General features: G+C 52.7%; 3 protein-coding genes across 57 annotated transcripts in view; 2 read left to right on the forward strand and 1 right to left on the reverse strand.

Annotated features, from left to right (window-relative positions):
• Positions 1 to 27,526, forward strand: part of ASXL2 (ASXL transcriptional regulator 2) — a 74,420-nt gene that overhangs the window by 36,066 nt on the left and 10,828 nt on the right. Inside the window, exons 4-8 of the mRNA XM_050971915.1 lie at positions 11,438 to 11,616; positions 14,432 to 14,558; positions 21,834 to 21,974; positions 23,857 to 24,020; positions 26,617 to 26,713. Of these exons, the coding sequence (XP_050827872.1) occupies positions 11,438 to 11,616; positions 14,432 to 14,558; positions 21,834 to 21,974; positions 23,857 to 24,020; positions 26,617 to 26,713 (708 nt within the window). The remainder of the gene's footprint in view (positions 1 to 11,437; positions 11,617 to 14,431; positions 14,559 to 21,833; positions 21,975 to 23,856; positions 24,021 to 26,616; positions 26,714 to 27,526) is intronic.
• On the forward strand, positions 7 to 27,512 carry LOC127059432 (uncharacterized). Of its 46 annotated transcripts, none has more exons than XM_050972806.1 (6): positions 7 to 295; positions 361 to 690; positions 753 to 1,016; positions 1,083 to 1,797; positions 5,464 to 5,629; positions 27,470 to 27,512. In XM_050972806.1, the coding sequence occupies exons 1-4, from the start codon at positions 38 to 40 to the stop codon at positions 1,326 to 1,328; spliced, it is 1,098 nt and encodes a 365-aa protein (XP_050828763.1). In that variant the 5' UTR covers positions 7 to 37; the 3' UTR covers positions 1,329 to 1,797; positions 5,464 to 5,629; positions 27,470 to 27,512. The 46 variants fall into 46 exon arrangements, 35 of the variants coding, with proteins under 35 accessions (XP_050828763.1, XP_050828764.1, XP_050828771.1 ...); XM_050972807.1 differs by lacking the exon at positions 27,470 to 27,512 and having other exon boundaries at positions 753 to 884; positions 918 to 1,016; positions 5,464 to 8,310; XM_050972814.1 differs by lacking the exon at positions 27,470 to 27,512 and having other exon boundaries at positions 753 to 884; positions 918 to 983; positions 5,464 to 8,310.
• LOC127059431 (putative protein CRIPAK) lies at positions 1,792 to 5,477 on the reverse strand. Of its 10 annotated transcripts, XM_050972804.1 has the most exons (7): positions 3,975 to 5,477; positions 3,528 to 3,670; positions 3,182 to 3,344; positions 2,905 to 2,951; positions 2,626 to 2,696; positions 2,416 to 2,579; positions 1,792 to 2,091 (listed from the first exon to the last, which is right to left on the reverse strand). In XM_050972804.1, exons 1-7 carry the CDS (start codon positions 4,078 to 4,080, stop codon positions 1,874 to 1,876), a joined length of 912 nt encoding a protein of 303 aa, XP_050828761.1. In that variant the 5' UTR covers positions 4,081 to 5,477; the 3' UTR covers positions 1,792 to 1,873. The 10 variants fall into 10 exon arrangements, 7 of the variants coding, with proteins under 7 accessions (XP_050828761.1, XP_050828756.1, XP_050828755.1 ...); XR_007777223.1 differs by lacking the exons at positions 2,905 to 2,951; positions 3,182 to 3,344 and having other exon boundaries at positions 2,416 to 2,439; positions 2,626 to 2,672; positions 3,623 to 3,740; positions 3,789 to 5,477; XR_007777222.1 differs by lacking the exons at positions 2,905 to 2,951; positions 3,182 to 3,344 and having other exon boundaries at positions 2,416 to 2,509; positions 2,626 to 2,672; positions 3,623 to 3,740; positions 3,789 to 5,477.

Consider the following 27,526-nt stretch of genomic DNA (forward strand, 5'->3'; position numbering starts at 1 on the left):
AGGAATGTTTGAGATCTCAGATTGTATCCAGGTAGGAATGTTTGAGATCTCAGATTGTATCCAGGTAGGAATGTTTGAGATCTCAGATTGTATCCAGGCAGGAATGTTTGAGATCTCAGATTGTATCCAGGTAGGAATGTTTGAGATCTCAGATTGTATCCAGGTAGGAATGTTTGAGATCTCAGATTGTATCCAGGTAGGAATGTTTGAGATCTCAGATTGTATCCAGGTAGGAATGTTTGAGATCTCAGATTGTATCCAGGCAGGAATGTTTGAGATCTCAGATTGTATCCAGGTAGGAATGTTTGAGATCTCAGATTGTATCCAGGAGGAATGTTTGAGATCTCAGATTGTATCCAGGTAGGAATGTTTGAGATCTCAGATTGTATCCAGGTAGGAATGTTTGAGATCTCAGATTGTATCCAGGTAGGAATGTTTGAGATCTCAGATTGTATCCAGGTAGGAATGTTTGAGATCTCAGATTGTATCCAGGTAGGAATGTTTGAGATCTCAGATTGTATCCAGGTAGGAATGTTTGAGATCTCAGATTGTATCCAGGTAGGAATGTTTGAGATCTCAGATTGTATCCAGGTAGGAATGTTTGAGATCTCAGATTGTATCCAGGTAGGAATGTTTGAGATCTCAGATTGTATCCAGGTAGGAATGTTTGAGATCTCAGATTGTATCCAGGTAGGAATGTTGAGATCTCAGATTGTATCCAGGAGGAATGTTGAATCTCAGATTGTATCCAGGTAGGAATGTTTGAGATCTCAGATTGTATCCAGGTAGGAATGTTTGAGATCTCAGATTGTATCCAGGCAGGAATGTTTGAGATCTCAGATTGTATCCAGATAGGAATGTTTGAGATCTCAGATTGTATCCAGGTAGGAATGTTTGACATCTCAGATTGTATCCAGGTAGGAATGTTTGAGATCTCAGATTGTATCCAGGTAGGAATGTTTGAGATCTCAGATTGTATCCAGGTAGGAATGTTTGAGATCTCAGATTGTATCCAGGTAGGAATGTTTGAGATCTCAGATTGTATCCGGGCAGGAATGTTTGAGATCTCAGATTGTATCCAGGCAGGAATGTTTGAGATCTCAGATTGTATCCAGGTAGGAATGTTTGAGATCTCAGATTGTATCCAGGTAGGAATGTTTGAGATCTCAGATTGTATCCAGGTAGGAATGTTTGAGATCTCAGATTGTATCCAGGCAGGAATGTTTGGCTCCTCCCCTGGTCAGAGCATGTCCCAGTGGGATGATGGATCTTTATCAGCCCTGCAGGAACACTCACTGGCCCATGAACAGGAGATGATTAACAATTAATGGCCCATGAACAGCAGAGATCTCCTGGAAAGAGGATTGGTTGTGGAAGAGATAAAGGAAACTGCCCCGTGAACACAGGATAACTGCCCCACCTCTGACAGATGGGAGTTAGAATACACACTTCTCATTTCCTCCAGCAGGCACTGCAGCTTCATGACATCATTGCATACAAAAAGTAACATTTAATACCCCAAAAGCTGCCATGAGGAGCAGGATTGAACAGGAATTGGGCTCGGCTCCATCCCAGGCGTGGCTCTTCACCCTGTCCTGCAGGCAAGGACGAGTGGAGTGGAAATGAGGGAGCCCCTGGCAGTGACCATCCCAGCTCCATCCTGACTGTGGGTGCCAGCAGAGGCAGGGCTGTTGCTCCCAGAGATCCTCAAGGCTCCCATGAGGCTTTTCCTGCTGGTTTTATTTTCACCTGCTCCATTTGTTTGTAGCCAGTGAGGTTACAAACCCCAACCATGGGGTCTGTGTCACCCTGATGGCCACAGAGAGGCACCAGGAGGGGAACTGGGCTGGTGGGCTTCCTTTTCAGCTGGGTCTCAGGAGCTCCTAGAGAGCTTATTACACTTGAGATTGTTTAACCACTCTGAATGGCATAAAATTATCAGGATGGCTTCTGTGGTAGTGTTGGGAACAGAAGAAGGTTTAATAAAAGGTAATATAACAAAATAACAAAGCTCCTCAGAGTTAGGGGGATTCATCTGGAGCAACAGCCTGGAATGCAGCACTGCTCCACGGACATGGAGCACAGAGAAACCTGGGACATGAGCACATGGAAACCTGGGAAATGAGCACATGGAAACCTGGGACATGAGCACAGAGAAACCTGGGACATGAGCACAGAGAAACCTGGGACATGAACACAGAGAAACCTGGGACATGAGCACAGAGAAACCTGGGACATGGAGCACAGAGAAACCTGGGACATGAGCACAGAGAAACCTGGGACGTGAGCAGAGAGAAACCTGGGACATGAGCACAGAGAAACCTGGGACATGGAGCACAGAGAAATCTGGGACATGGGCACAGAGAAACCTGGGACATGAGCACAGAGAAACCTGGGACATGAGCACAGAGAAACCTGGGACATGGAGCACAGAGAAACCTGGGACATGAGCACAGAGAAACCTGGGACATGAGCACAGAGAAACCTGGGACATGGAGCACAGAGAAACCTGGGACATGAGCACAGAGAAACCTGGGACATGAGCACAGAGAAACCTGGGACATGGAGCACAGAGAAACCTGGGACATGAGCACAGAGAAACCTGGGACATGAGCACAGAGAAACCTGGGACATGAGCACAGAGAAACCTGGGACATGGAGCACAGAGAAACCTGGGACATGGAGCACAGAGAAACCTGGGACATGAGCACAGAGAAACCTGGGACATGAGCACAGAGAAACCTGGGACATGAGCACAGAGAAACCTGGGACATGAGCACAGAGAAACCTGGGACATGAGCACAGAGAAACCTGGGACATGAGCACAGAGAAACCTGGGACATGGAGCACAGAGAAACCTGGGACATGAGCACAGAGAAACCTGGGACATGAGCACAGAGAAACCTGGGACATGAGCACAGAGAAACCTGGGACATGGAGCACAGAGAAACCTGGGACATGAGCACAGGAAACCTGGGACATGAGCACAGAGAAACCTGGGACATGAGCACAGAGAAACCTGGGACATGGAGCACAGAGAAACCTGGGACATGAGCACAGAGAAACCTGGGACATGAGCACAGAGAAACCTGGGACATGAGCACAGAGAAACCTGGGACATGAGCACAGGAAACCTGGGACATGGAGCACAGAGAAACCTGGGACATGAGCACAGAGAAACCTGGGACATGAGCACAGAGAAACCTGGGACATGAGCACAGAGAAACCTGGGACATGGAGCACAGAGAAACCTGGGACATGAGCACAGAGAAACCTGGGACATGAGCACAGAGAAACCTGGGACATGGAGCACAGAGAAACCTGGGACATGAGCACAGAGAAACCTGGGACATGAGCACAGAGAAACCTGGGACATGGAGCACAGAGAAACCTGGGACATGAGCACAGAGAAACCTGGGACATGAGCACAGGAAACCTGGGACATGGAGCACAGAGAAACCTGGGACATGAGCACAGAGAAACCTGGGACATGAACACAGAGAAACCTGGGACATGAGCACAGAAACCTGGGACATGGAGCACAGAGAAACCTGGGACATGAGCACATGGAAACCTGGGACATGGAGCATAGAGAAACCGGGGACATGGAGCACACAGAAACCTGGGACATGGAGCACAGAGAAACCTGGGACATGGAGCACAGAGAAACCTGGGACATGGAGCATAGAGAAACCTGGGAGATGAGCACATGGAAACCTGGGACATGAGCACAGAGAAACCTGGGACATGGAGCACAGAGAAACCTGGGACGTGGAGCACAGAGAAACCTGGGACATGAGCACAGAGAAACCTGGGACATGAGGACACAGAAACCTGGGTCATGACCACACAGAAACCTGGGACATGAGGACACAGAAACCTGGGACATGAGCCCAGAGAAACCTGGGACATGAGCACAGAGAAACCTGGGACGTGGAGCACAGAGAAACCTGGGACATGGAACACAGAGAAACCTGGGACACATGAGCACACACAATTCTCCTGACTCATAAATAACACCCCAAATCCCTGGGCTGAGCTGGAGAACATCCCAAATCCCTGGGCTGGACTGGAGACCATCCCAAATCCCAGGGCTGGGGAACACCCCAATTCTCTCCAGGGCTGAACTGGAGAGCACCCCAAATCCCAGGGCTGAACTGGAGAGCACCCCAAATCCCAGGGCTGAACTGGAGAGCACCCCAAATCCCAGGGCTGAACTGGAGAGCACCCCAAGTCCCGGGGCTGAACTGGAGAGCACCCCAAATCCCAGGGCTGAACTGGAGAGCACCCCAAATCCCAGGGCTGAGCTGGAGAGCATCCCAAATCCCAGGGCTGAACTGGAGAGCGCCCCAAATCCCAGGGCTGAACTGCAGAGCACCCCAAATCCCAGGGCTGAACTCGAGAGTACCCCAAATCCCAGGGCTGAACTGGAGAGCACCCCAAATCCCAGGGCTGAACTGGAGAAGACCCCAAATCCCAGGGCTGAGCTGGAGAAGACCCCAAATCCCAGGGCTGAGCTGGAGAAGACCCCAAATCCCAGGGCTGAGCTGGAGAGCGCCCCAAGCACAGCTCAGCCCTGTGTGAGGGTGGGCTCAGCAGCCCCCCCAGCCTTTGGGATCAGCCCATCCCAGGTGTTTTGGTGGGGAGCAGAGCTCAGCCAGGGTACCCTGGTGGTTCCTGCAGGCTCTCAGGAGCAGGGCTGGGCTGTGAGAGGAGGGAATGGAGGGGAAGAGCAGAGAGGAGCAGGCAGGAGCTGCCTGAGCCCTCCGTGCTCATCCCCAGCAGAGCAGGAAGTGTGGCCAGATAACATCAGCAGCCACTTCCTTATTTGTGCAAAAAACCCAATTGCTGTGGCAGCACAAAGCACCCCCGGGATCTGGGGAGGGAGAGCAGAGCCCTGGGTGCCTCTGCAGAGCCCCAGGAGGGGCTGGAGCAGCAGGAATGTTCATGGAGCAGCTCCAGGCAGGTAAGGGGAGAAGGGCCCAGTGTAGGAATGTGTCCCTTGTTGACAGAGGGACTAAATTATTCTTTGTCTGCTTAAAAAGGCAAAAAGCCCAGAAGTTTCTCTCCCCATTTGGTACAAATACACCTCAAAGGACCTTTTGGACTTCACCTCAGACCTGGTGCTGTCTGATTAGACTGAGACCAAGAGGTCCCACCTACATAATTCACTAGAAAAGGAAGAGAACAAAGGAAATAATCACTTTTGTGGGGTGTTTTAGCAGGACCAAGAACCTCTTGCCCCTGGCTCATTTTTTCTCTGAAAGAGCTTTGTTAATTTGCCTTTTATTAAACATTTTACTGTTTCCAACACTACCTCAGAAGCCATCCTGCTAATTTTATGCCATTTAGAGTAGCTAAACAATCTCAAGTGTATTATGTTTTCTAAGAGCTCCCAGGACCTATCTCAAAGAGAAGCCCACCAGCCCAGCTCCCCTCCTGGTGCCTCTCTGTGGCCATCAGGGTGACACTGACCCCGTGGCTTGGGCCTGGAACTGGAGCAGCTGCTCAGCCTCCTCTCTGGAGTTGGGTGACAAAAGCAGCTTTTTGGTGACAAAAACAGCTTTTTTTGGGATTCAGACCTCCCCCGGCTGTCCCCTCCTGTCAGGGAGTTGTGCAGAGCCACAAGGTCCCCCCGAGCCTCCTTTTCTCCAGGCTGAGCCCCTTCCCAGCTCCCTCAGCCTCTCCTGGGGCTCCATTCCCTTCCCAGCTCCAGCCCCTCCAGGTCTCTCCTGTCAGGAGGGGCCCAGAGCTGCCCCCAGCACTGGAGGTGCCCCAGCAGTGCCAGCACAGGGATGGGCACTGCCCTGGCACCCCAGAGCTGGCACAGCCCAGGGACCATTGGCCAATTCCCTGTGCCCTGTGCTGAGCAGTGGCACTGGCTGGGCTTTGGGACAGAACGTGGCAGCTCTGTTCCTTGGGCAGCTGGCAGTGTCTGTGTCACACTGAGCTGCCACCAGCTCCATGTCCATCCTGTGTCCAGTGGGACTTGGTTGTCATCAATGCTCTGAACTGGATTGAATTTCCTGCCCTGTGTAAAGCAGAAGCTTGATGTATAAACTGCATTGTATAAATGTACAGAGAAATGCAGAGTGAGGGGACATGAGGAGACCTCAGAACCAGTGCTGGGGGTTGCAGGGTTTGCCCTGAGTGACCCAAAACACCCAGGGGGGATCAGGCTCTGCTCCCAGGGAACAGGGGCAGGACAAGGGGAAATGTTTGCTGGGAATGTCCCAACAAAGGCAGGAATCTCACTCCATGCTCTCAGAAGGCCAATTTATTACTTTATGATACTAGATTATATAAAGAATGCTGTGCTGTACTAAAGAATACAGAAAGGATACAGACAGAATGCTAAAAACAAAATAATGAAAACTCCTGACTCTTTCCAGAGCCTGACCCAGCTCAGCCCTGAATGGTCAAAGAGTCAAAACAACTCACATGAAACCAATGGAACAATCACCTGTGGGTAAACAATCTCCCAACACATTCCACATGAGCACAACACAGGAGAGGCAAATGAGATCAGAATTGTTTTCCTTTTTCTCTGAGGCTTCTCAGCTTCCCAGGAGAAAAATCCTGGGCAAAGGGATTTATCAGAGAGTGTGAATGGCAGAGAAATGGCCTCAGGCTGGGCCAGGGCAGGCTCAGGTTGGACATCAGGAGGAATTTCTGCATGGAAAGGGTGCTCAGGCCTTGGCAGGGGCTGCCCAGGGAGGTTTGGAGTGCCCATCCCTGCAGGTGTCACCTGGAGGTGGCACTGAGTGCCCTGGGCTGGGGACAAGGTAGGGATGGGGCACAGCGTGGACTGGAGGCTCTGGGAGGGATTTTCCAGCCTCAGGGACTCTGGGATTTCTGGCATTTCTCCTGCTCAGAGCAGCTTTGTCCCTGGGCAGCAGCAGAGTCCTGAGCTGCAGTGACACTCCCAGCCCATCCTTCCCCTCTGAAGGACTCTGAGCAATGATAACCCAGTTTATATTTGAAATTCTTCCTTTGGCTCTCCTCCATTCCATGTTTGCAGTGATGTCATTCCCTGTGGTTCCTGATCAGAATTCCTCAGAGCTCTGAGGAGCTCTCCTGAAGAGCTGCAGTTCTCAGCTGGGCTCCTTGGCAGGGATTTCCCTCCAGTCAGATTTGCTTGTGCTTCCACAATGTGTGGGAAATGGAACCTTTCAAAGGGAAGGACAGGAATTAATGCTGCTCACACCTCTGCCCTCACTGACAAGCTGGGCACTCTCCCTGTGCCCTCTGGGTTTGTCATCTCCCAGCACAGGGGTGCAGAGAGTCATGGAATGGGCTGGGTTGGGAGCTCAGAGCCCCCCCAGTGCCACCCCTGCCATGGCAGGGACACTGCCACTGTCCCAAACCCAGTGTCCATCCCAGCCTTGGGCACTGCCAGGGATCCAGGGGCAGCCCCAGCTGCTCTGGGCACCTGTGCCAGGGCCTGCCCACCCTGCCAGGGAACAATTCCTCATTCCCAAGATCCCACCCAGCCCTGCCCTCTGGCACTGGGAGCCATTCCCTGGCTCCTGTCCCTCTGTCCCCTGTCCCCAGTCCCTCCCAGCTCTCCTGGAGCCCCTGCAGGCCCTGGCAGTGGCTCCAGGATCTCCCCAGAGCTCAGTTTTTCCCTTTCACCCCCAGATGTGCAGCCCACAGGATTTGTGTGCTGAGAATCAGGAGCCCAGCCCGGAGCCATGGCAGGCAGCAGCACCTTGGGATGCCAGGATCCCAGCTGGGATGGGTGGGAAGGGAGCTCAGAGCCCCCCCAGTGCCACCCCTGCCATGGCAGGGACACTGCCACTGTCCCAGGGTGTGCCAGTGTCCAGCCTGGCCCTGGGCACTGCCAGGGATCCAGGGTGGGCACCCTGTGCCAGCCTGCCCACCCTGCCAGGGGAGAGTGAGTCAATGCCCAATGAATTATTCACAAGTTAAAGAGTGAGTTAACAGTTAAAGAATGAGATAACAGTTAAAGAATCAGTCAATGGTTAAAGCATGAGCTAATGGTTAAAGAATCAGTTCATGATTAAAGGATCAGTCAGTGGTTGATCCTCCCCTCTGAGCATGGCCCACAGCAGCTCCTGACTTCCAGAAACCTCTCAGTGCCTGCTGGGTGTTGGCATTCCTGCCTGGCTCACACCTGAGTGTCCCCAGGAACGTGGTGGCCAAGGCTGGCCCAGGCCCAGGGGCACCTCTGTGGCACCCTGAGGTTCCTCTCCTCTCCTCTCCTCTCCTCTCCTCTCCTCTCCTCTCCTCTCCTCTCCTCTCCTCTCCTCTCCTCTCCTCTCCTCTCCTCTCCTCTCCTCTCCTCTCCTCTCCTCACTCTCCTCTCTCTCCTCTCCTCTCCTCCTCATCCTCTCCTCTCCTCTCCTCATCCTCTCCACATCTCTCCACTCCCTCCTCTCCTCTCCTCTCCTCTCCTCTCCCTCCTCTCCTCTCCTCTCCTCTCCTCGTCCTCTCCTCTCCTCTCTCCTCTCCTCTCCTCTCCGCATCCTCTCCTCTCCTCTCCTCTCATCTCTCGCCTCCTACTCCTCTCCTCTCCGTCTCCTCTCCTCTCCTCTCCTCTCTCTCCTCTCCTCTCCCTCGGTTCATTTGGTGTTGCTGTTGTTGAACCACAGCTGAACCAGGGGGAGCCTCCAAAAAACTGTTCCTGCCCAAAACTGCTCCTGCCCAAAAACTGTTCCTGCCCAAAAACTGTTCCTGCCCAAAAACTGCTCCTGCCCAAAACTGCTCCTGCCCAAAAACTGCTCCTGCCCAAAAACTGCTCCTGCCCAAAAACTGCTCCTGCTGCCTTTGTGCTGCTTCCCAGGGATCTGGTGCCTTGGGAAGGCTGCCATGGAATGGGCTGGACAGAGCTAAAGAATAAAGCAGGGATTGATTCCAAGGATCTCCTGCATGGACCCACCTTGGGCAGCACCAGAGCCCAGCCAGGGCTGCACCCAAGATGAACCAAAATGGTCCCAAAATGAACCCAAGATGAACCAAAATGGCCCAAAATGAACCCAAGATGAACCAAAATGGCCCCAAAATGAACCCAAGATGAACCAAAATGGCCCCAAAATGAACCCAAGATGAACCAAAATGGCCCCAAAATGAACCCAGGATGAACCAAAATGGCTCCAAAATGAACCCAGGATGAACCAAAATGGCCCCAAAATGAACCAAAATGGCTCCAAAATGAACCCAGGATGAACCAAAATGGCCCCAAAATGAACCCAAGATGAACTAAAATGGCCCCAAAATGAACCGAGGATGAACCAAAATGGCCCCAAAATGCCCGGCCGGGCACGGGATCTGTCCCTGGGATCAGCTCTGCTCCATTCCCACCTTGCAGTTAATTTATATTTCTATTTGTGTCTATATTTATATTTATAATGTATTTATAGTGTTATATTTACATTTGCAATTTATATTTATATTCATAGCTATATTTTTATATATTTATACTTATATATTAATAATTTATATTTATTTACATTTACTATTTATATTTATATCTATATTTATCTTTACATATCTATACACACATTTACATTTAATACTAATATTAATAAATCTATATTTATATCTGGTTTTATTGTTATAGTTACATTCATATTTAGTGTTATATTTGTAATTTTTTATTTACAGCTATATTTACATTTATATTTATACATTTATATTTCAATATATTTATATGTATATATTTATATTTATTACAAGGTTTTAGTTAGATTTACTATTTATGTTTAGTGTTTATATCTGTATATACCATTTACATTTTATATTTGCATTTTATTTTTCATTTATAACATTATATTTATAGTGTTATATTTATAATTGTATTATATATAATTATATCTATAAATGTATATTTCCATTTATTTTATATAATTTAATGTTTATTTATTTACAATTTATATTTTATTTACACTTGACATTTATATTTATATTTATCTTTATATTTACATCTAGATTTAACTATAGATTTAGATTTAGATTAGAACTGCATTTATATTTATATTTGTATTTACATATACACTTATATTATTTATAATTTATAGTTTGTTTACATTAGTAGTTCTAATTCTATTTCTACTCATATTTAGATTAGTTAGATTTAGATTTAGAACTACATTATTATATTTATATATATTTATATTGAAACTGATATTTAAATTATATTTATTTAAATTTTAGTTATTATTAAACTTAGTAGTTCTAATTCTCATTTTATATTATATTTATATTTATAACCATAGATATTTGTATTTATAATTATAGTTATATTTATAGTGATACCTTAGATATATTTATAGTTCGAGTGAGATACATTGTATATGTATAGTGATATTGATATGTAGATTTATATTTATATTTACACACACATGATTATATTGATAATGATATTTATAGTTATACTTATCTATATTTATAGTTGTAGTTATATTAAATGTTATATTTATATGTAGTCATATTTATATTTATAGTGGTATTATATTTATGGTTAATATACATCGACATTTCTCTTTAGCTATACGAAACCAATGTTATATTTATTGTATATACTCACATGTATTTATATTTATCTGTATATCCCCACGTGTATTAAGATAGTATCCTTATATATTTATATTTATATTTATTATATTTATATTTATATTTATATTATATTATAGCGGTGTTTATATTTCTATTTATAGTGGTATTTAGATTTATAGCGGTATTTCTATTATATGTAGTATATATTTCTATTTAGCTGTATCGAAACCAATGCTTATATTTATCGTATATAAACAGTGTTATTTATATTTATTGTCTATCCAACGTTATATTGACATTATATTATCTTTATATTTATATTGATATTTATATTGGCATTTATATGGTATTATATTGGTATTTATATTATATTTGAATTTATAGCGGTATTTATATTTATCTTACATATACATCTATATTTTTATTTAGCTATATCAAACCCAATGTTTATATTTATCTGTATATCCCATGTGTATTTATATTTATATTATATTTATATTTATATTTATATTTATATTTATATGTATATTATATTTATATTTATATTTCTACGGATTATATTCTATTTTATAGTGGTTGTATATTTATATTTTATTTAGATTATATTTATATTTATTTATAGCGGTATTTATATTACATATAATCTATATTCGATTAGCTATATCGAACCAATGTTATATTTATATACACACGGTATTTATATTATATTTTATATTTATACTTATATTTATATTTATATTTATATTATAGTTATATTTCTATTTCTATTATATGTAGCAGTATTTAGATGGACAATACATCTATATTTCTATTTAGCTATATCGAAACAATGTTTATATTTATATACACACACGTGTCTTATATTTATCTTTATATTTATATTTATATTGTATAGTTATATTATATTTACCATGTACAGTTATCCAGTACATGGACATTTATATTTATATTTGTGTTTCCATTCCCATTGCGGGTGTCCCCGCAGTGCCCCCTCGCCTGCCGCCCGCGGGCTCCCCCCAGCCCGGCTGCCCGTCCCCGTCCATCCCGGCCAAGGGCCTCTCCTCCTCCCAGAAGCACAGCAAGAAGGCCCTCAAGCAGGTCAGTGCTGCAGCCCCTCCCTGGATCTGTGCTCTGCTCTTCCTTCCCTGAAATTCCAGCTTTCCCCAGAAATAACACATTAAATCATAATTTTAAATTCCAGCCGTAGAGAGAGGCTGTGGGATGGGATTTCTCTTCCCCAGTCCTGGGATGAGAGCTCGTGGCTTCCTGGGAAATGGGGTTGGTAAATTCATCCCCTGGGGGGCAAAAAATCCCTCCCAGGGAATTCCATGGGGGGAAGGAGGGCAGGAATTCCATGGACAGAGAGTCTGGAGAGGGAGGGAGGAGAGCAGGAATTCCATGGACAGGACGAGAAAGGAGAGCAGGAATTCCATGGACAGGAGGAGGAAGGAGAGCAGGAATTCCATGGACAGGAGGAAAGGAGAGCAGGAATTCCATGGACAGGAGGAGGAAGGAGAGCAGGAATTCCATGGACAGGAGGAGGAAGGAGAGCAGGAATTCCATGGGCAGAAGGAGGAAGGAGAGCAGGAATTCCATGGACAGGAGGAGAAGGAAGGAGAGCAGGAATTCCATGGACAGGAGGAGAAAGGAGAGCAGGAATTCCATGGACAGGAGGAGGAAGGAGAGCAGGAATTCCATGGACAGGAGGAGGAAGGAGAGCAGGAATTCCATGGACAGGAGGAAAAGGAAGGAGAGCAGGAATTCCATGGACAGGAGAAGGAAGGACAGCAGTAATTCCATGGACTCTGGAGGAGGAGGGAAGAAGGGCAGGAATTCCATGATGAGGAATTCCAGCTGAGTTATTCCCTCAGTGTGGGGTTCACAGGTGTTCCCCCAGCTGCACTGCTTGGGCCCCCAGGATCCTGGAAGGAAATGCTTTATCTGGCATCAGTCTCAGAATTGGAAAATCCCAAAAATCTCAAAAATCTCAAAATATCAAAACCTCAAAATTCAAAATTTCAGTGTTCAAAATCTCAATATTTTGATCTCAAATCAATGTCAAAATTGGGAAATCTCAAAATTCTCAAAATTCAAAATCTCAAAGTTCAAAATTGCAAAATGTCAAAGTTCAACATCTCAATAGTTTGATCTCAAATCAATCTCAAAATTTGGGAATATGAAAAATCTCAAAATTCAAAATCTCAGTATTTTGATCACAAGTCAGTCTCAAAATTGGGAAATAAATACCAAAATCTCAAAATTCAAAATCTCAATATTTTGATCTCAAATCAGTCTCAAAATTGGGAAATCAAATTAACAACAATCACAGAATCTCAAAATTCAGAATCTCAATGTTTTGATCACAAATCAGTCTGAAAATTGGGAAATCTGTCAAATTTCAAAATTCAAAATCTCAATATTTTGATCTCAAATCATTCTCGTAATTGGAAAATCTAAAAAATCTCAAAAATATCAAAATCTCAGTATTTTGATCACAAATCAGTCTGAAAACTGGGAAATCTGACAAATTTCAAAATCTCAATATTTTGATCTCAAATCAATCTCATAATTGAGAAATCTCAAAAAATATCAAAAATCTCAAAATCTCAGCATTCAGAATCTCAAAATTTTGACCTCAAATCAATCTCAAAGCTGAGAAATCCCAGATTTTCTCCAGCCGAACCCACTCCTCTGGGTAGAATTTTCTCCTTGGCGCAGGGAGTGTGGGAGGAGCCGTGGCTCAGGTGCAGATGGAATCTCCAGGTGTCCCAGCAGGATTTGCTCTCCAGCCCAGCCTGTGGCCCTGGCTCTCTCTGGCAGAGAGGCAGCACTGGGGATGGAATTCCAGAGAATTCCAGAGAATTCCAGAGGTGCCCAGCCCTGGGAAGGGATCTCCATCCCCAGGGGCTGTCCCTGAGGGGAGCAGGAGGGGAAGGGAAGGGGGAACAGGAGCTGTGGCTCCAGCCCTGGGAGCTGAGCTGGTGCCAGAGGAGATGCCAGAGGAGATGCCAGAGGAGATGCCAGAGGAGATGCCAGCTTTTGGGAATGTTCTGTTCCCCTGGTGCTGATAGGCCAGGGAGGCTGGGCTGTCACTGCAGCCAGGCTTTCCTCTGGACTCCCATCTGCATCCCCAGGAAATGGCTTCCCACTGATTGAGCAGGATATTAATGGATAATTAATTACAGGCTCTGCATTCCCCAGCCCTCGTTAATCCTGGCTGGGAAATGCTCCCCCAGCATCCCCCAGGGGCTCTTCCCTTCAGGGGAGGAATTCCCTCTGCAATTCCCTGGCACCTGACAGGTTCCCTGGCACCTCTGGAATTCCCTGACACCTCTGGAATTCCCTGGCACCTCTGGAATTCCCTGGCACCTGCCAAGTTCCCTCCCTTCAGGGCGGTCAGGCTGGCACAGGGTGCCCACCCTGGATCCCTGGCAGTGCCCAGGGCCAGGCTGGACACTGGCACACCCTGGGACAGTGGCAGTGTCCCTGCCATGGCAGGGGTGGCACTGGGGGGGCTCTGAGCTCCCTTCCCACCCATCCCAGCTGGGATCCTGGGATCCCAAGGTGCTGCTGCCTGCCTTGGCTCCGGGCTGGGCTCCTGATTCTCAGCACACAAATCCTGTGGGCTGCACATCTGGGGGGGAAAGGGAAAAACTGAGCTCTGGGGAGATCCTGGAGCCACTGCCAGGGCCTGCAGGGGCTCCAGGAGAGCTGGGAGGGACTGGGGACAGGGGACAGAGGGACAGGACCAGGGAATGGCTCCCAGTGCCAGAGCGCAGGGCTGGGTGGGATCTTGGGAATGAGGAATTGTTCCCTGGCAGGGTGGGCAGGCCCTGTGCTCTGTGCCCACTGCTGTGCCCCCCGGGCTGTGGGGTGGCTGATCCCTCTCTGTGTCCCCTGTGTGTCCCTGCAGGCCCTGAAGCAGCAGCAGCAGAAGCAGCAGCAGCAGCAGCAGTGCCGGGCGGGCATGGGCCCGGGCATGGCCCTGCCCTCCAGCCAGCACGTCCTGCTCAAGGCCAAGGCCACCCCTGGGAGGTCAGGTACGTGAGGGCACTGCCAGGGGGGACAGGGGAAACTGCTCCTTTCTGCACCTTCCTCTGGGCTCTGGAGCCTTCTGGAGCTCCCATGGCTTGGGGCACCTTCAGCTCCTGCCCCAGGGCTTGGGGCACCTTCAGCTCCTGCCCCATGGCTTGGGGCACCTTCAGCTCCTGCCCCATGGCTTGGGCACCTTCAGCTCCTGCCCCATGGCTTGGGCACCTTCAGCTCCTGCCCCATGGCTTGGGGCACCTTCAGCTCCTGCCCCAGGGCTTGGGGCACCATCAGCTCCTGCCCCAGAGCTTGGGGCACCTTCAGCTCCTGCCCCAGGGCTTGGGGCACCATCAGCTCCTGCCCCATGGCTTGGGGCACCTTCAGCTCCTGCCCCAGAGCTTGGGGCACCATCAGCTCCTGCCCCATGGCTTGGGGCACCTTCAGCTCCTGCCCCAGGGCTTGGGGCACCATCAGCTCCTGCCCCATGGCTTGGGGCACCTTCAGCTCCTGCCCCAGAGCTTGGGGCACCTTCAGCTCCTGCCCCAGGGCTTGGGGCACCATCAGCTCCTGCCCCATGGCTTGGGGCACCTCAGCTCCTGCCCCAGGGCTTGGGGCACCTTCAGCTCCTGCCCCATGGCTTGGGGCACCTTCAGCTCCTGCCCCATGGCTTGGGCACCTTCAGCTCCTGCCCCAGGGCTTGGGGCACCATCAGCTCCTGCCCCAGGGCTTGGGGCACCTTCAGCTCCTGCCCCATGGCTTGGTGCCGTGAGGGATGCACTGGGTCAGACAAACCTTGGGAAGACCTTGGAGAGACCTGGGATTGATCTTGGATGGCTCTTTGATGGATTTTGGATGGATCTTGTATGATCTTGAATTGATCTTGGATGGATCTTGGCTGATCTTTAATAGATCTTGGATGGATCTTGGATCTTGGATGGATCTTGAATGGATTTTGGGTGGATCTTGGATGGATCTTGAATGCATCTTGGATGGATCTTGGATGATCTTGGATTGATCTTGCATGGATCTTGAATGAATTTTGGATGAATCTTGAAAGGATCTTGGATGGAATTGGGAAGGGTCTTGAATGGATCTTGGATAGCTCTGACTGTAAGGACAGCCCTTGGATGGATCTTGGTTGGATTTTGGATGGATCTTGGAGGGATCTTGGAGGGATCTTGGTTGGATCTTGGATGGATCTTGGATGGATCTTGGATGGATCTTGGATGTCTCTGGGATGGCTCTGGCTGTGCCTCTGGCTGGTTCCAAGCTGCTCCCAGTGCTCAGGGCCTTTCCCAGTCACCTGTACCCCAGGCAGGGGCCTTCTCCTGGTGTTTTTATGTTCTGGGATTTCTCCTGGTGGTTCTGTTCTGGGATTTCTCCTGGTTATTTCTGTTTGGGGTTCTCCTGCTGTTTATGTTCGAGGATTTCTCCTGCTATTTATGTTTGGGAGTTTCTCCTGGTGTTTATATTTGGGATTTCTCTTGGTGTTTATGTTTGGGATTTCTCCTGCTATTTATATTTGGGATTTCTCCTGGTGTTTATATTTGGGATTTCTCCTGGTGTTTATGTTTGGGATTTCTCCTGCTATTTATATTTGGGATTTCTCCTGGTGTTTATATTTGGGATTTCTCCTGGTGTTTATTGGATTTCCTGTGTTTATATTGGGATTTCTCCTGCTATTTATATTTGGGATTTCTCCTGGTGTTTATATTTGGGATTTCTCCTGGTGTTTATATTTGGGATTTCTCCTGGTGTTTATATTTGGGATTTCTCTTGGTGTTTATATTTGGGATTTCTCCTGGTATTATATTTGGGATTTCTCCTGGTGTTTATATTTGGGATTTCTCCTGGTGTTTATATTTGGGATTTCTCTTGGTGTTTATATTTGGGATTTCTCCTGGTGTTTATATTTGGGATTTCTCCTGGTGTTTATATTTGGGATTTCTCCTGGTGTTTATATTTGGGATTTCTCTTGGTGTTTATATTTGGGATTTCTCCTGGTGTTTATATTTGGGATTTCTCCTGGTGTTTATATTTGGGAGCTTCTCCTGGTATTGATGTTTTCCAAAGTTGCTCCTCATCCTGCAGGCGGGTTCCAGGTCCTGTTCCACCTGGAAGATCCCTGAGGGGTTTCCAGAGTTTGTGGTGTCAGCAGTGAGGTCTCTGCTCTGCTCTGGCTGCTCCAGCAGGGCAGGAGCTCCCTGCCAGCACCAGATTTTCCATGGTATCCCAAATTCTTGGTACTTATTCCAGTCAGTTTTTCCTGATTTCTTTCCAGAGTAACTGAATTCCCTGGCACCTGCCAGATTCCCTGGCACCTCTGGAATTCCCTGGCACCTCTGGAATTCCCTGGCTTGGGGCAGGCTCAGTGCCCCAGACAATCCCTGGCATGGCTCAGTATTCCAGCCCCATTCCCTGCAGGCAGCTGGGCTGGGGCACACATCCAGCTTGTGCCAGTCCCTCCAAGCCAGGGGCAATTCCCAGTGTCCCCATTCCAAGCCAGGGGCACTCCCAGTGTCCCCATTCCAAGGCAGGGAATTCCCAGTGTCCCCATTCCAAGCCAGGGGCATTCCCAGTGTCCCCATTCCAAGGCAGGGACAATTCCCAGTGTCCCCATTCCAAGCCCAGGGCAATTCCCAGTGTCCCCATTCCAAGGCAGGGGCAATTCCAGTGTCCCCATTCCAAGCCAGGGGCAATCCCAGTGTCCCCATTCCAAGGCAGGGCACAATTCCCAGTGTCCCCATTCCAAGCCCAGGGCAATTCCCAGTGTCCCCATTCCAAGGCAGGGGCAATTCCAGTGTCCCCATTCCAAGCCAGGGGCATTCCCAGTGTCCCCATTCCAAGCCAGGGGCATTCCCAGTGTCCCCATTCCAAGCCAGGGGCTTCCCAGTGTCCCCATTCCAAGCAGGGCAATTCCAGTGTCCCCATTCCAAGCCAGGGCATTCCAGTGTCCCCATTCCAAGCCAGGGCAATTCCCAGTGTCCCCATTCCAAGCCAGGGCATTCCAGTGTCCCCATTCCAAGCAGGGCAATTCCAGTGTCCCCATTCCAAGCCAGGGCAATTCCAGTGTCCCATTCCAGCCAGGGCATTCCAGTGCCCCATTCCAAGGCAGGGCATTCCAGTGTCCCCATTCCAAGGCAGGGCAATTCCAGTGTCCCCATTCCAAGCCCAGGGCAATTCCAGTGTTCCCATTCCAAGCCCAGGGCAATTCCCAGTGTCCCCATTCCAAGGCAGGGCATTCCCAGTGTCCCCATTCCAAGCCAGGGCAATTCCCAGTGTTCCCATTCCAAGCCCAGGGCAATTCCCAGTGTCCCCATTCCAAGGCAGGGCATTCCCAGTGTCCCCATTACAATCCAGGGTAATTCCAGTGTCCCCATTCCAAGGCAGGGACATTCCAGTGTCCCCATTCCAAGGCAGGGGCATTCCCAGTGTCCCCATTCCAAGCAGGGACATTCCAGTGTCCCCATTCCAAGGCAGGGGCATTCCCAGTGTCCCCATTCCCAGCTTGTGCCAGTCCCTCTCCAAGGCAGGGGCATTCCCAGTGTCCCCATTCCAGTCCCAGTGTCCCCATTCCAGTCCCAGTGTCCCCATTCCAAGCCAGGGCAATTCCAGTGTCCCCATTCCAAGCCTGGGGCATTCCCAGTGTCCCCATTTCAAGCCAGGGGCAATTCCAGTGTCCCCATTCCAGTCCCAGTGTCCCCATTCCAGTCCCAGTGTCCCCATTCCAGTCCCAGTGCCAGCATCACAGCCATCTGTGTTTGCATTTCCTGGGAGAGCTGTGGGAATGCCCTGGGCAGGGCAGGGCAGGGCAGGGCAGGATTTTCCAGGAGCCCTGGGAAGCTGGGAGTGCCCAGGAGCTGCCCTGAGCCTCAGCCTGGGCTCCTGGGGCAGAACCTGGGGCTCATTCCTGGGGGGAATCCCTGCTCCCTGTTCGGAGGTGCCAAGGCCAGGGGGTTTCCTGCTGGTAACTCCAGGATGCCTCAGGATGCTTTTCCCAGGCTCAGTCTGGATCTTTTCCTGCTCCCAGGCTTTTCCTGCTCCCAGCCTTTTCCTGCCTCCAGACTTTTCCTGGAGCTCTTCCTCAGCTGGTTTCTTGCCCTTCCTGCTGGTAACTCCAGCCTCAGGATGCTTCCCCCAGGCTCAGTCTGGATCTTTTCCTGCTCCCAGGCCCAGCCTTTCCTGCTCCGATTCCGAGCTTCTCAGGTTCTGTCCTGCTCTCCAGGACCAGGTGTTCCCCAGTGGAGCTCCAGGCTGCCTCAGCTCGCTCAGGCTGGGCTTCTCAGTGTCAGGTGGGATTGGTGTGTTCAGGAGCCCCCTCAGGCTGTAAATCCCTCCCTGCCGAGGCCTGGAAGGTTCCTCTTGTGTGGTTTTCTCCATGAGGTTCCTGTTCCCCATCCCTGTGAGGCTGCCCAGGGACAGCAGGGACATGGGAGGGGTGGAGAGAGCTGGGAATCAGATGGGAGGGAGGGAGGGAACAAGGTTCTGGTGGGAAGCAGGGCACTGAGTGCACAATTTCAGGGATTTATTCAGAGCTGGAAGAGCTTGTGGGAGGCAGGGAAGAGAGGCAGAGGAACCAGGATGGGAAGCTGAGCCCTGGGAAGAGAGGAGGAGGAGTTCCCCAGGGTGGGCAAGGACAAAAGCAGCAGGAGAGGGGTGAAGCTCAGACAGGACAGGGGAGGTTTGGAGGGATTTCCCTGTCAGGAGCTCTGCCAGGAGCTCTCTTAGCCCTGGAAGTGTGAATGGGACCGTGCCTGGGTCAGATGAGATGGGAAATAAACTGGGATTAACTGGGAAATGGACTCAAAGCACGTGGGATGTGCCAGTCCATGCCTTTGGTTTGGGATATCCTGGTGCTTCCAAGGGATCTCCTGCACTCAGGTGCTGGGCAGGAGCCCTCCAGGAGCTCAGGAATGTCTGTGCTGGGGCTGCAGGGGTGGCTCTGGGAGCTCCATCCCCTCCAGGAGCTCAGGAATGTCTGTGCTGGAGCTGCAGGGGTGGCTCTGGGAGCTCCATCCCCTCCAGGAGCTCAGGAATGTCTGTGCTGGCACTGCAGGGGTGGCTCTGGGAGCTCCATCCCCTGCAGGAGCTCAGGAATGTCTGTGCTGGAGCTGCAGGGGTGGCTCTGGGAGCTCCATCCCCTCCAGGAGCTCAGGAATGTCTGTGCTGGGGCTGCAGGGGTGGCTCTGGGAGCTCCATCCCCTCCAGGAGCTCAGGAATGTCTGTGCTGGCACTGCAGGGGTGGCTCTGGGAGCTCCATCCCCTCCAGGAGCTCAGGATGTCTGTGCTGGAGCTGCAGGGGTGGCTCTGGGAGCTCCATCCCCTCCAGGAGCTCAGGAATGTCTGTGCTGGGGCTGCAGGGGTGGCTCTGGGAGCTCCATCCCCTGCAGGAGCTCAGGAATGTCTGTGCTGGAGCTGCAGGGGTGGCTCTGGGAGCTCCATCCCCTGCAGGAGCTCAGGAATGTCTGTGCTGGAGCTGCAGGGGTGGCTCTGGGAGCTCCATCCCCTCCAGGAGCTCAGGAATGTCTGTGCTGGCACTGCAGGGGTGGCTCTGGGAGCTCCATCCCTCCAGGAGCTCAGGAATGTCTGTGCTGGAGTGCAGGGGTGGCTCTGGGAGCTCCATCCCCTCCAGGAGCTCAGGAATGTCTGTGCTGGAGCTGCAGGGGTGGCTCTGGGAGCCCCATCCCCTCCAGGAGCTCAGGAATGTCTGTGCTGGAGCTGCAGGGGTGGCTCTGGGAGCTCCATCCCCTCCAGGAGCTCAGGAATGTCTGTGCTGGCACTGCAGGGGTGGCTCTGGGAGCTCCATCCCCTCCAGGAGCTCAGGAATGTCTGTGCTGGCACTGCAGGGGTGGCTCTGGGTGCTCCATCGCCTGAAGGAGCTCAGGAATGTCTGTGCTGGCACTGCAGGGGTGGCTCTGGGAGCTCCATCCCCTGCAGGAGCTCAGGAATGTCTGTGCTGGAGCTGCAGGGGTGGCTCTGGGAGCTCCATCCCCTCCAGGAGCTCAGGAATGTCTGTGCTGGCACTGCAGGGGTGGCTCTGGGAGCTCCATCCCCTGCAGGAGCTCAGGAATGTCTGTGCTGGCACTGCAGGGGTGGCTCTGGGAGCTCCATCCCTCCAGGAGCTCAGGAATGTCTGTGCTGGAGTTGCAGGGGTGGCTCTGGGAGCTCCATCCCCTCCAGGAGCTCAGGAATGTCTGTGCTGGAGCTGCAGGGGTGGCTCTGGGAGCCCCATCCCCTCCAGGAGCTCAGGAATGTCTGTGCTGGCACTGCAGGGGTGGCTCTGGGAGCTCCATCCCCTGAAGGAGCTCAGGAATGTCTGTGCTGGGGCTGCAGGGGTGGCTCTGGGAGCTCCATCCCCTGAAGGAGCTCAGGAATGTCTGTGCTGGGGCTGCAGGGGTGGCTCTGGGAGCTCCATCCCCTCCAGGAGCTCAGGAATGTCTGTGCTGGCACTGCAGGGGTGGCTCTGGGAGCTCCATCCCCTGCAGGAGCTCAGGAATGTCTGTGCTGGCACTGCAGGGGTGGCTCTGGGAGCTCCATCCCTCCAGGAGCTCAGGAATGTCTGTGCTGGAGTTGCAGGGGTGGCTCTGGGAGCTCCATCCCCTCCAGGAGCTCAGGAATGTCTGTGCTGGCACTGCAGGGGTGGCTCTGGGAGCTCCATCCCCTGAAGGAGCTCAGGAATGTCTGTGCTGGGGCTGCAGGGGTGGCTCTGGGAGCTCCATCCCCTGAAGGAGCTCAGGAATGTCTGTGCTGGGGCTGCAGGGGTGGCTCTGGGAGCCCCATCCCCTCCAGGAGCTCAGGAATGTCTGTGCTGGAGCTGCAGGGGTGGCTCTGGGAGCTCCATCCCCTGAAGGAGCTCAGGAATGTCTGTGCTGGGGCTGCAGGGGTGGCTCTGGGAGCTCCATCCCCTCAAGGAGCTCAGGAATGTCTGTGCTGGAGCTGCAGGGGTGGCTCTGGGAGCTCCATCCCCTGCAGGAGCTCAGGAATGTCTGTGCTGGGGCTGCAGGGGTGGCTCTGGGAGCTCCATCCCCTCCAGGAGCTCAGGAATGTCTGTGCTGGAGCTGCAGGGGTGGCTCTGGGAGCTCCATCCCCTGCAGGAGCTCAGGAATGTCTGTGCTGGCACTGCAGGGGTGGCTCTGGGAGCTCCATCCCCTCCAGGAGCTCAGGAATGTCTGTGCTGGAGCTGCAGGGGTGGCTCTGGGTGCTGGAGGAGCCCCATCCCCTGCCTTTGGATGCTCTTGCAGGGTCTCTGTGTGCATGCCCGTGTTCCATGTGTCCCTTTCTGGCAGGTTGGGAAGGGAAGCAGGCAGATGGACATTCCAGCAGCCCCCCAAACTCCACCTCCAGCTCCTCTCCCTTGGTGAAGCTCGAGAACTCCCTGCCAGGGCTGCCCAAGAAGCCCTTCCCCAGATCTGACAGGCTCCATGCAAGTAAGAGATGGATTCCCTGCTTCTCCTGCTTTCCCAGGGCTTTGGCTGCTCCAGGGCCAGGGCAAAAGCCAGACCAGCAAAGCAGAGTGAAGTGTGCTGATTGCATTGCTGAGGGACCCTGGGAGGGGCTGCCAGGCTGCTGGAATTGTGATAAATAATCCAGAATTCCATCCTCAGATCAGCCCTTCCCAGCTGGGCCTCTCCTGGGAATTCCCAGCTCTTGGACCTGCTTTATTTGTGGGGTTTTAATGTCCTTACACATGAAAAAGAAACATGAAAAAGGGAAAAGAAATTCCTCCCTGGGTCTCAATCCCTCAGACCCTGCTGGATTTGGCTCCCAGCCCTTTCCTGGAGCCTTCTCAGCCCTCCCAACCTTCCTGGTTCCTGTTACATTTTCCAAGGGTGGGATTGACCCTGGGGAATTTCAGGATATTCTTACAAGGAATGGAAAGTCCTGAGGGGGTGAAACCGCCAAGGATGGTGGAATTCAGCTCCAGGTGATCCCAACAATCCCACCCTGGCCATCCCTGGCTGTCCAGCTGCTCCTGGAGCTCTGGCAGGGTTGGGGATGTGCCCATTCCCTGGAGCAGTGCCCAGCAGCCTCAGGGGAAGATCCTGCCCTGAGCTCCATGCCAAATGCCCCTGGCCCAGCTCCAGCTGTTCCCTCTCTCTGAGGTCCCTGGCACTGTGCAGGGCAGGCAGAGCCCAAAGGAAATGCCCAGCAGCAAACTGGTTTTAATGGAGGATTAAACCAGACCCTTGGCCAGAAGGAGCTGTAGGAGCCCTCCTGAGAAGGTCCAGGGTCCCCAGGGAGCTGGGCTGAGTGGGGCTGGAGAGTTCTGAGCCTGCATCTCCCAGCTCTGCTGGTGAGACAGGGAGTCAGAGAAGTACCCGGGGTAAAAATCAGTCTCAGATTTACATGAAGGGGTTGGGCTGGTTTAGCTTGTTTAGCCCAGAGCTTGCTGAGCCAGGTCTGTGCTCGTGGGGAGGTGACAACAGCTCCAGTCCTGGGCATGAGGGGGACAGCAGGACAGCAAGGAGGGGACATGTGCAGGAGCTCAGGTCCCTTCAGCCCCTGAGAACTTGGTCTGGGGGAGCCAATCCACAGATTCACCAGACCTTCACGGGGTTGTGTTTGGGGTGGTGCCTTGGGAAGGCTGCCCTGGAGCAGAGGCTGGGCAGAGCTAAAGAATAAACAGGGATTGATTAAAAGGATCTCCTGCATGGACCCACCTTGGGCAGCACCAGAGCCCAGCCAGGGCTGCACCCAGGATGAACCAAAATGGCCCCAAAATGAACCCAAGATGAACCAAAATGGCCACAAAATGGACACCCAGTCACGGGGTCTGTCCCTGGGATCAGCTCTGCTCCATTCCCACCTTGCAGTTCATTGTCCCAGCTCAGCTTTAGCCCAGGCACTCCCACCCTGCTTGTTTTTCTCTCTCCAGCCCACGGGGTTTGTGCTCCTGGGCTGAGATTTGGATCATTTGTCCTTGGTGCCCAGCTGGAGCAGGAATTGTTTTGTCTCCCAGCTCTGTGCACAGAGCTCACCATCCCATAATATGAACCCAGACCCACACACTAAAGCAGCACAGAGTGTGAAAAACAGAAAGGCCAAAGGGATTTATTCAAGGATCTCCTCCATGGATGCACCTTGGGCAGCACCCGAGCCCAGCCAGGGCTGCACCCAGGTGAACCCAAAATGGTCCCAAACAATGGATGCCCTCTCCCGAGGTGTCACACCTGAGGGAAACCCCAGCGTGACAGATCATTCCACCTGTGTGCAGGGGCCAGAGGAGCCCTGGGGCAGCTCCCAGGGTGGCACCCCTGTGCCCAGGGCCCAGGGAGGGCAGTGAGGGTGACCAGGTGTGTGCTCCCCCAGGGCAGCTGAAGAGAGCGCGGTGCGCCGAGATCGACGTGGAGACGCCGGACTCCATCCTGGTGAACACCAACCTGCGGGCCCTGATCAACAAGCACACCTTCAGCCTGCTGCCCCCCGAGGGCCAGCAGCGCCTGCTGCTGCTGCTGCCCGACGTGGACAGACAGGTATGGCTACAGCACTCACCTGGGCTGTTCCAGGCACAGCACTCACCTGGGCTGCACCAGGTACAGCACTCACCTGGGCTGCACCAGGTACAGCACTCACCTGGGCTGTACCAGGTACAGCACTCACCAGGGCTGCACCAGGTACAGCACTCACCTGGGCTGTCCCAGGTACAGCACTCACCTGGGCTGTCCCAGGTACAGCACTCACCTGGGCTGCACCAGGTACAGCACTCACCTGGGCTGTCCCAGGTACAGCACTCACCTGGGCTGCACCAGGTACAGCACTCACCAGGGCTGCACCAGGTACAGCACTCACCTGGGCTGTTCCACACAGCTACAGCACTCACCTGGGCTGTCCCAGGTACAGCACTCACCTGGGCTGTCCCACACAGCTACAGCACTCACCTGGGCTGCCCCAGGTACAGCACTCACCTGGGCTGCACCAGGTACAGCACTCACCTGGGCTGCACCAGGCACAGCACTCACCTGGGCTGCACCAGGTACAGCACTCACCTGGGCTGCACCAGGTACAGCACTCACCTGGGCTGTACCAGGCACAGCACTCACCTGGGCCGCACCAGGTACAGCACTCACCTGGGCTGTACCAGGTACAGCACTCACCTGGGCTGTCCCACACAGCTACAGCACTCACCTGGGCCGCACCAGGTGCAGCACTCACCTGGGCTGTCCCAGGTACAGCACTCACCAGGGCTGTACCAGGTACAGCACTCACCTGGGCTGTCCCACACGGTACAGCACTCACCTGGGCTGCACCAGGTACAGCACTCACCTGGGCTGTCCCACACAGCTACAGCACTCACCTGGGCCGTCCCAGGTACAGCACTCACCTGGGCTGTTCCAGGTACAGCACTCACCTGGGCCGTCCCAGGTACAGCACTCACCTGGGCTGTTCCACACGCTACAGCACTCACCTGGGCTGCACCAGGTACAGCACTCACCTGGGCTGTCCCACACAGGTACAGCACTCACCTGGGCTGCACCAGGTACAGCACTCACCAGGGCTGTTCCACACAGCTACAGCACTCACCTGGGCTGCACCCAGGTACAGCACTCACCTGGGCTGTCCCACACAGGTACAGCACTCACCTGGGCTGTCCCAGGTACAGCACTCACCTGGGCTGCCCCAGGTACAGCACTCACCTGGGCTGTTCCACACAGGTACAGCACTCACCTGGGCTGTTCCAGGTACAGCACTCACCTGGGCTGTCCCACACAGGTACAGCACTCACCTGGGCTGTCCCAGGTACAGCACTCACCTGGGCTGTTCCAGGTACAGCACTCACCTGGGCTGTCCCAGGTACAGCACTCACCTGGGCTGTCCCACACAGGTACAGCACTCACCTGGGCTGCACCAGGTACAGCACTCACCTGGGCTGCACCAGGCACAGCACTCACCTGGGCTGCACCAGGTACAGCACTCACCTGGGCTGCTCCAGGTACAGCACTCACCTGGGCCGTCCCAGGTACAGCACTCACCTGGACTGTTCCAGGTATAGCACTCACCTGGGCTGTCCCAGGTACAGCACTCACCTGGGCTGCACCAGGTACAGCACTCACCTGGGCCGTCCCAGGTACAGCACTCACCTGGGCTGTCCCACACAGGTACAGCACTCACCTGGGCTGTCCCAGGTACAGCACTCACCTGGGCTGTTCCACACAGGTACAGCACTCACCTGGGCTGTTCCAGGTACAGCACTCACCTGGGCTGTCCCAGGTACAGCACTCACCTGGGCTGTCCCACACAGGTACAGCACTCACCTGGGCTGCACCAGGTACAGCACTCACCTGGGCTGTCCCAGGTACAGCACTCACCTGGACTACCCCACCCTGGTCTCTGGGGCAGGCAGGGAGGGATGCCAGGTGGAGATCGTGTTCCTGTTGTGGTACCTGTGGGGAGAGGGGCACGGGGGCAGGGGAGAGCCAACCCACCTTTGGGTGACATCATGGTCACCTAATAATAATAATTGCCACCTAATAATAATTGTCATTGTTCAAGACCCTGCCAGGGCCTGAAGGGGCTCCAGGAGAGCTGCAGAGGGACTGGGGACAAGGCAGGGAGGGACAGGAGCCAGGGAATGGCTCCCAGTGCCAGAGGGCAGGGCTGGGTGGGATCTTGGCAATGAGGAATTGTTCCCTTGCAGGGTGGGCAGGCCCTGGCACAGCTGGGGCTGCCCCTGGATCCCTGGCAGTGCCCAAGGCCGGGACGGACACTGGGGCTGGGCTGGTGGGAGTGTTCCCAAATCCTCCAGAAATGTTGGGAGAAACAGCACCAGGATTGCAGTGTGCCCCTCTGAAATAGCAGCACATTTTCAGTGTGCCCCTCTGAGGCTCTGCTTTGTCCAGCTGTGTGACAAAATCTTGGTCACCATGGGGCTGGACACTAAAGCTGCTCCCCTGCTCCAGCTGTGGCCCAGCACACCAGGGCTGTGGCCAGCAGGTAGCCAGGGCTGTGTCCATGAGCTCTGAACAGCAGGTAGCCAGGGCAGTGGGCATCAGGTGGCCAGCAGGTGACCAGGGCAGTGGCCAGCAGGTGGCCAGCAGGTGGCCAGCAGCTGACCAGGCTGTGTCTCCCCAGGTGGGCCCTGATGGGCTGATGAAGCTCAGCAGCTCCGCACTCAACAATGAGTTCTTCACCTCGGCTGCACAGGGCTGGAAGGAGAGGCTGTCAGAAGGTAAAGCCTGCCCAGGACCCCCGGCTGGGCAAGGGCTGGGGGAGCCCCAGGACCCCCGGCTGGGCAGGACCCCGGCTGGATGGGAGCTCCAGGACCCCCGGCTGGGCAGGGGCTGGGGGGGCCCCGGGACCCCCGGCTGGGCAGGGGCTGGGGGAGCCCCGGGACCCCGGCTGGGCAGGGGCTGGGGGAGCCCCGGGACCCCGGCTGGGCAGGGGCTGGGGGAGCTCCAGGACCCCCGGCTGGGCAGGGCTGGGGGAGCCCCGGGATCCCCGGCTGGGCAGGGGCTGGGGGAGCCTGCAGGGTGCTCCTGGAGAAGCTGCAGTTCTGCAGAAGCTCACTGCCCACAGCTGGGGGGCTCAGGGTGGGAGGGGGCTGCAGGGGGAGTTCTGTGTTGAACTGACACAGGAAATCTCTGGAAGAGATGAGAAAAGAGGGAAAATTGTGTTTGAAATCTGAACTGACTGTAGAGCTGGGGCACTGGAGTTGTGGCACCTAAACATAGACAATGCTGGGGGCAGAGAAGGGAAATTCTGTTCCAGAGCAGGGCATGGGGTGCTCAGTGCTTTCCCCCAATTTCCCATCCAAACACTCTTTGGGTGTTTACATGGGAAATTGGAGGAAATTCTTCCCTGGGAGGGTGGTGAGGCCCTTCCAAATCTGTCCAGCCTGTTCCCTCTCCTGTCCCTGTTCCCGGGGAGCAGAGCCCGACGCCCCCTGGCTGTCCCCTCCTGTCAGGGAGTTGTGCAGAGCCACAAGGTCCCCCCTGAGCCTCCTTTTCTCCAGGCTGAGCCCCTTCCCAGCTCCCTCAGCCCC

Source organism: Serinus canaria, chromosome 3, assembly GCF_022539315.1.
Source record: "Serinus canaria isolate serCan28SL12 chromosome 3, serCan2020, whole genome shotgun sequence".
Classification (NCBI taxonomy): domain Eukaryota; kingdom Metazoa; phylum Chordata; class Aves; order Passeriformes; family Fringillidae; genus Serinus; species Serinus canaria.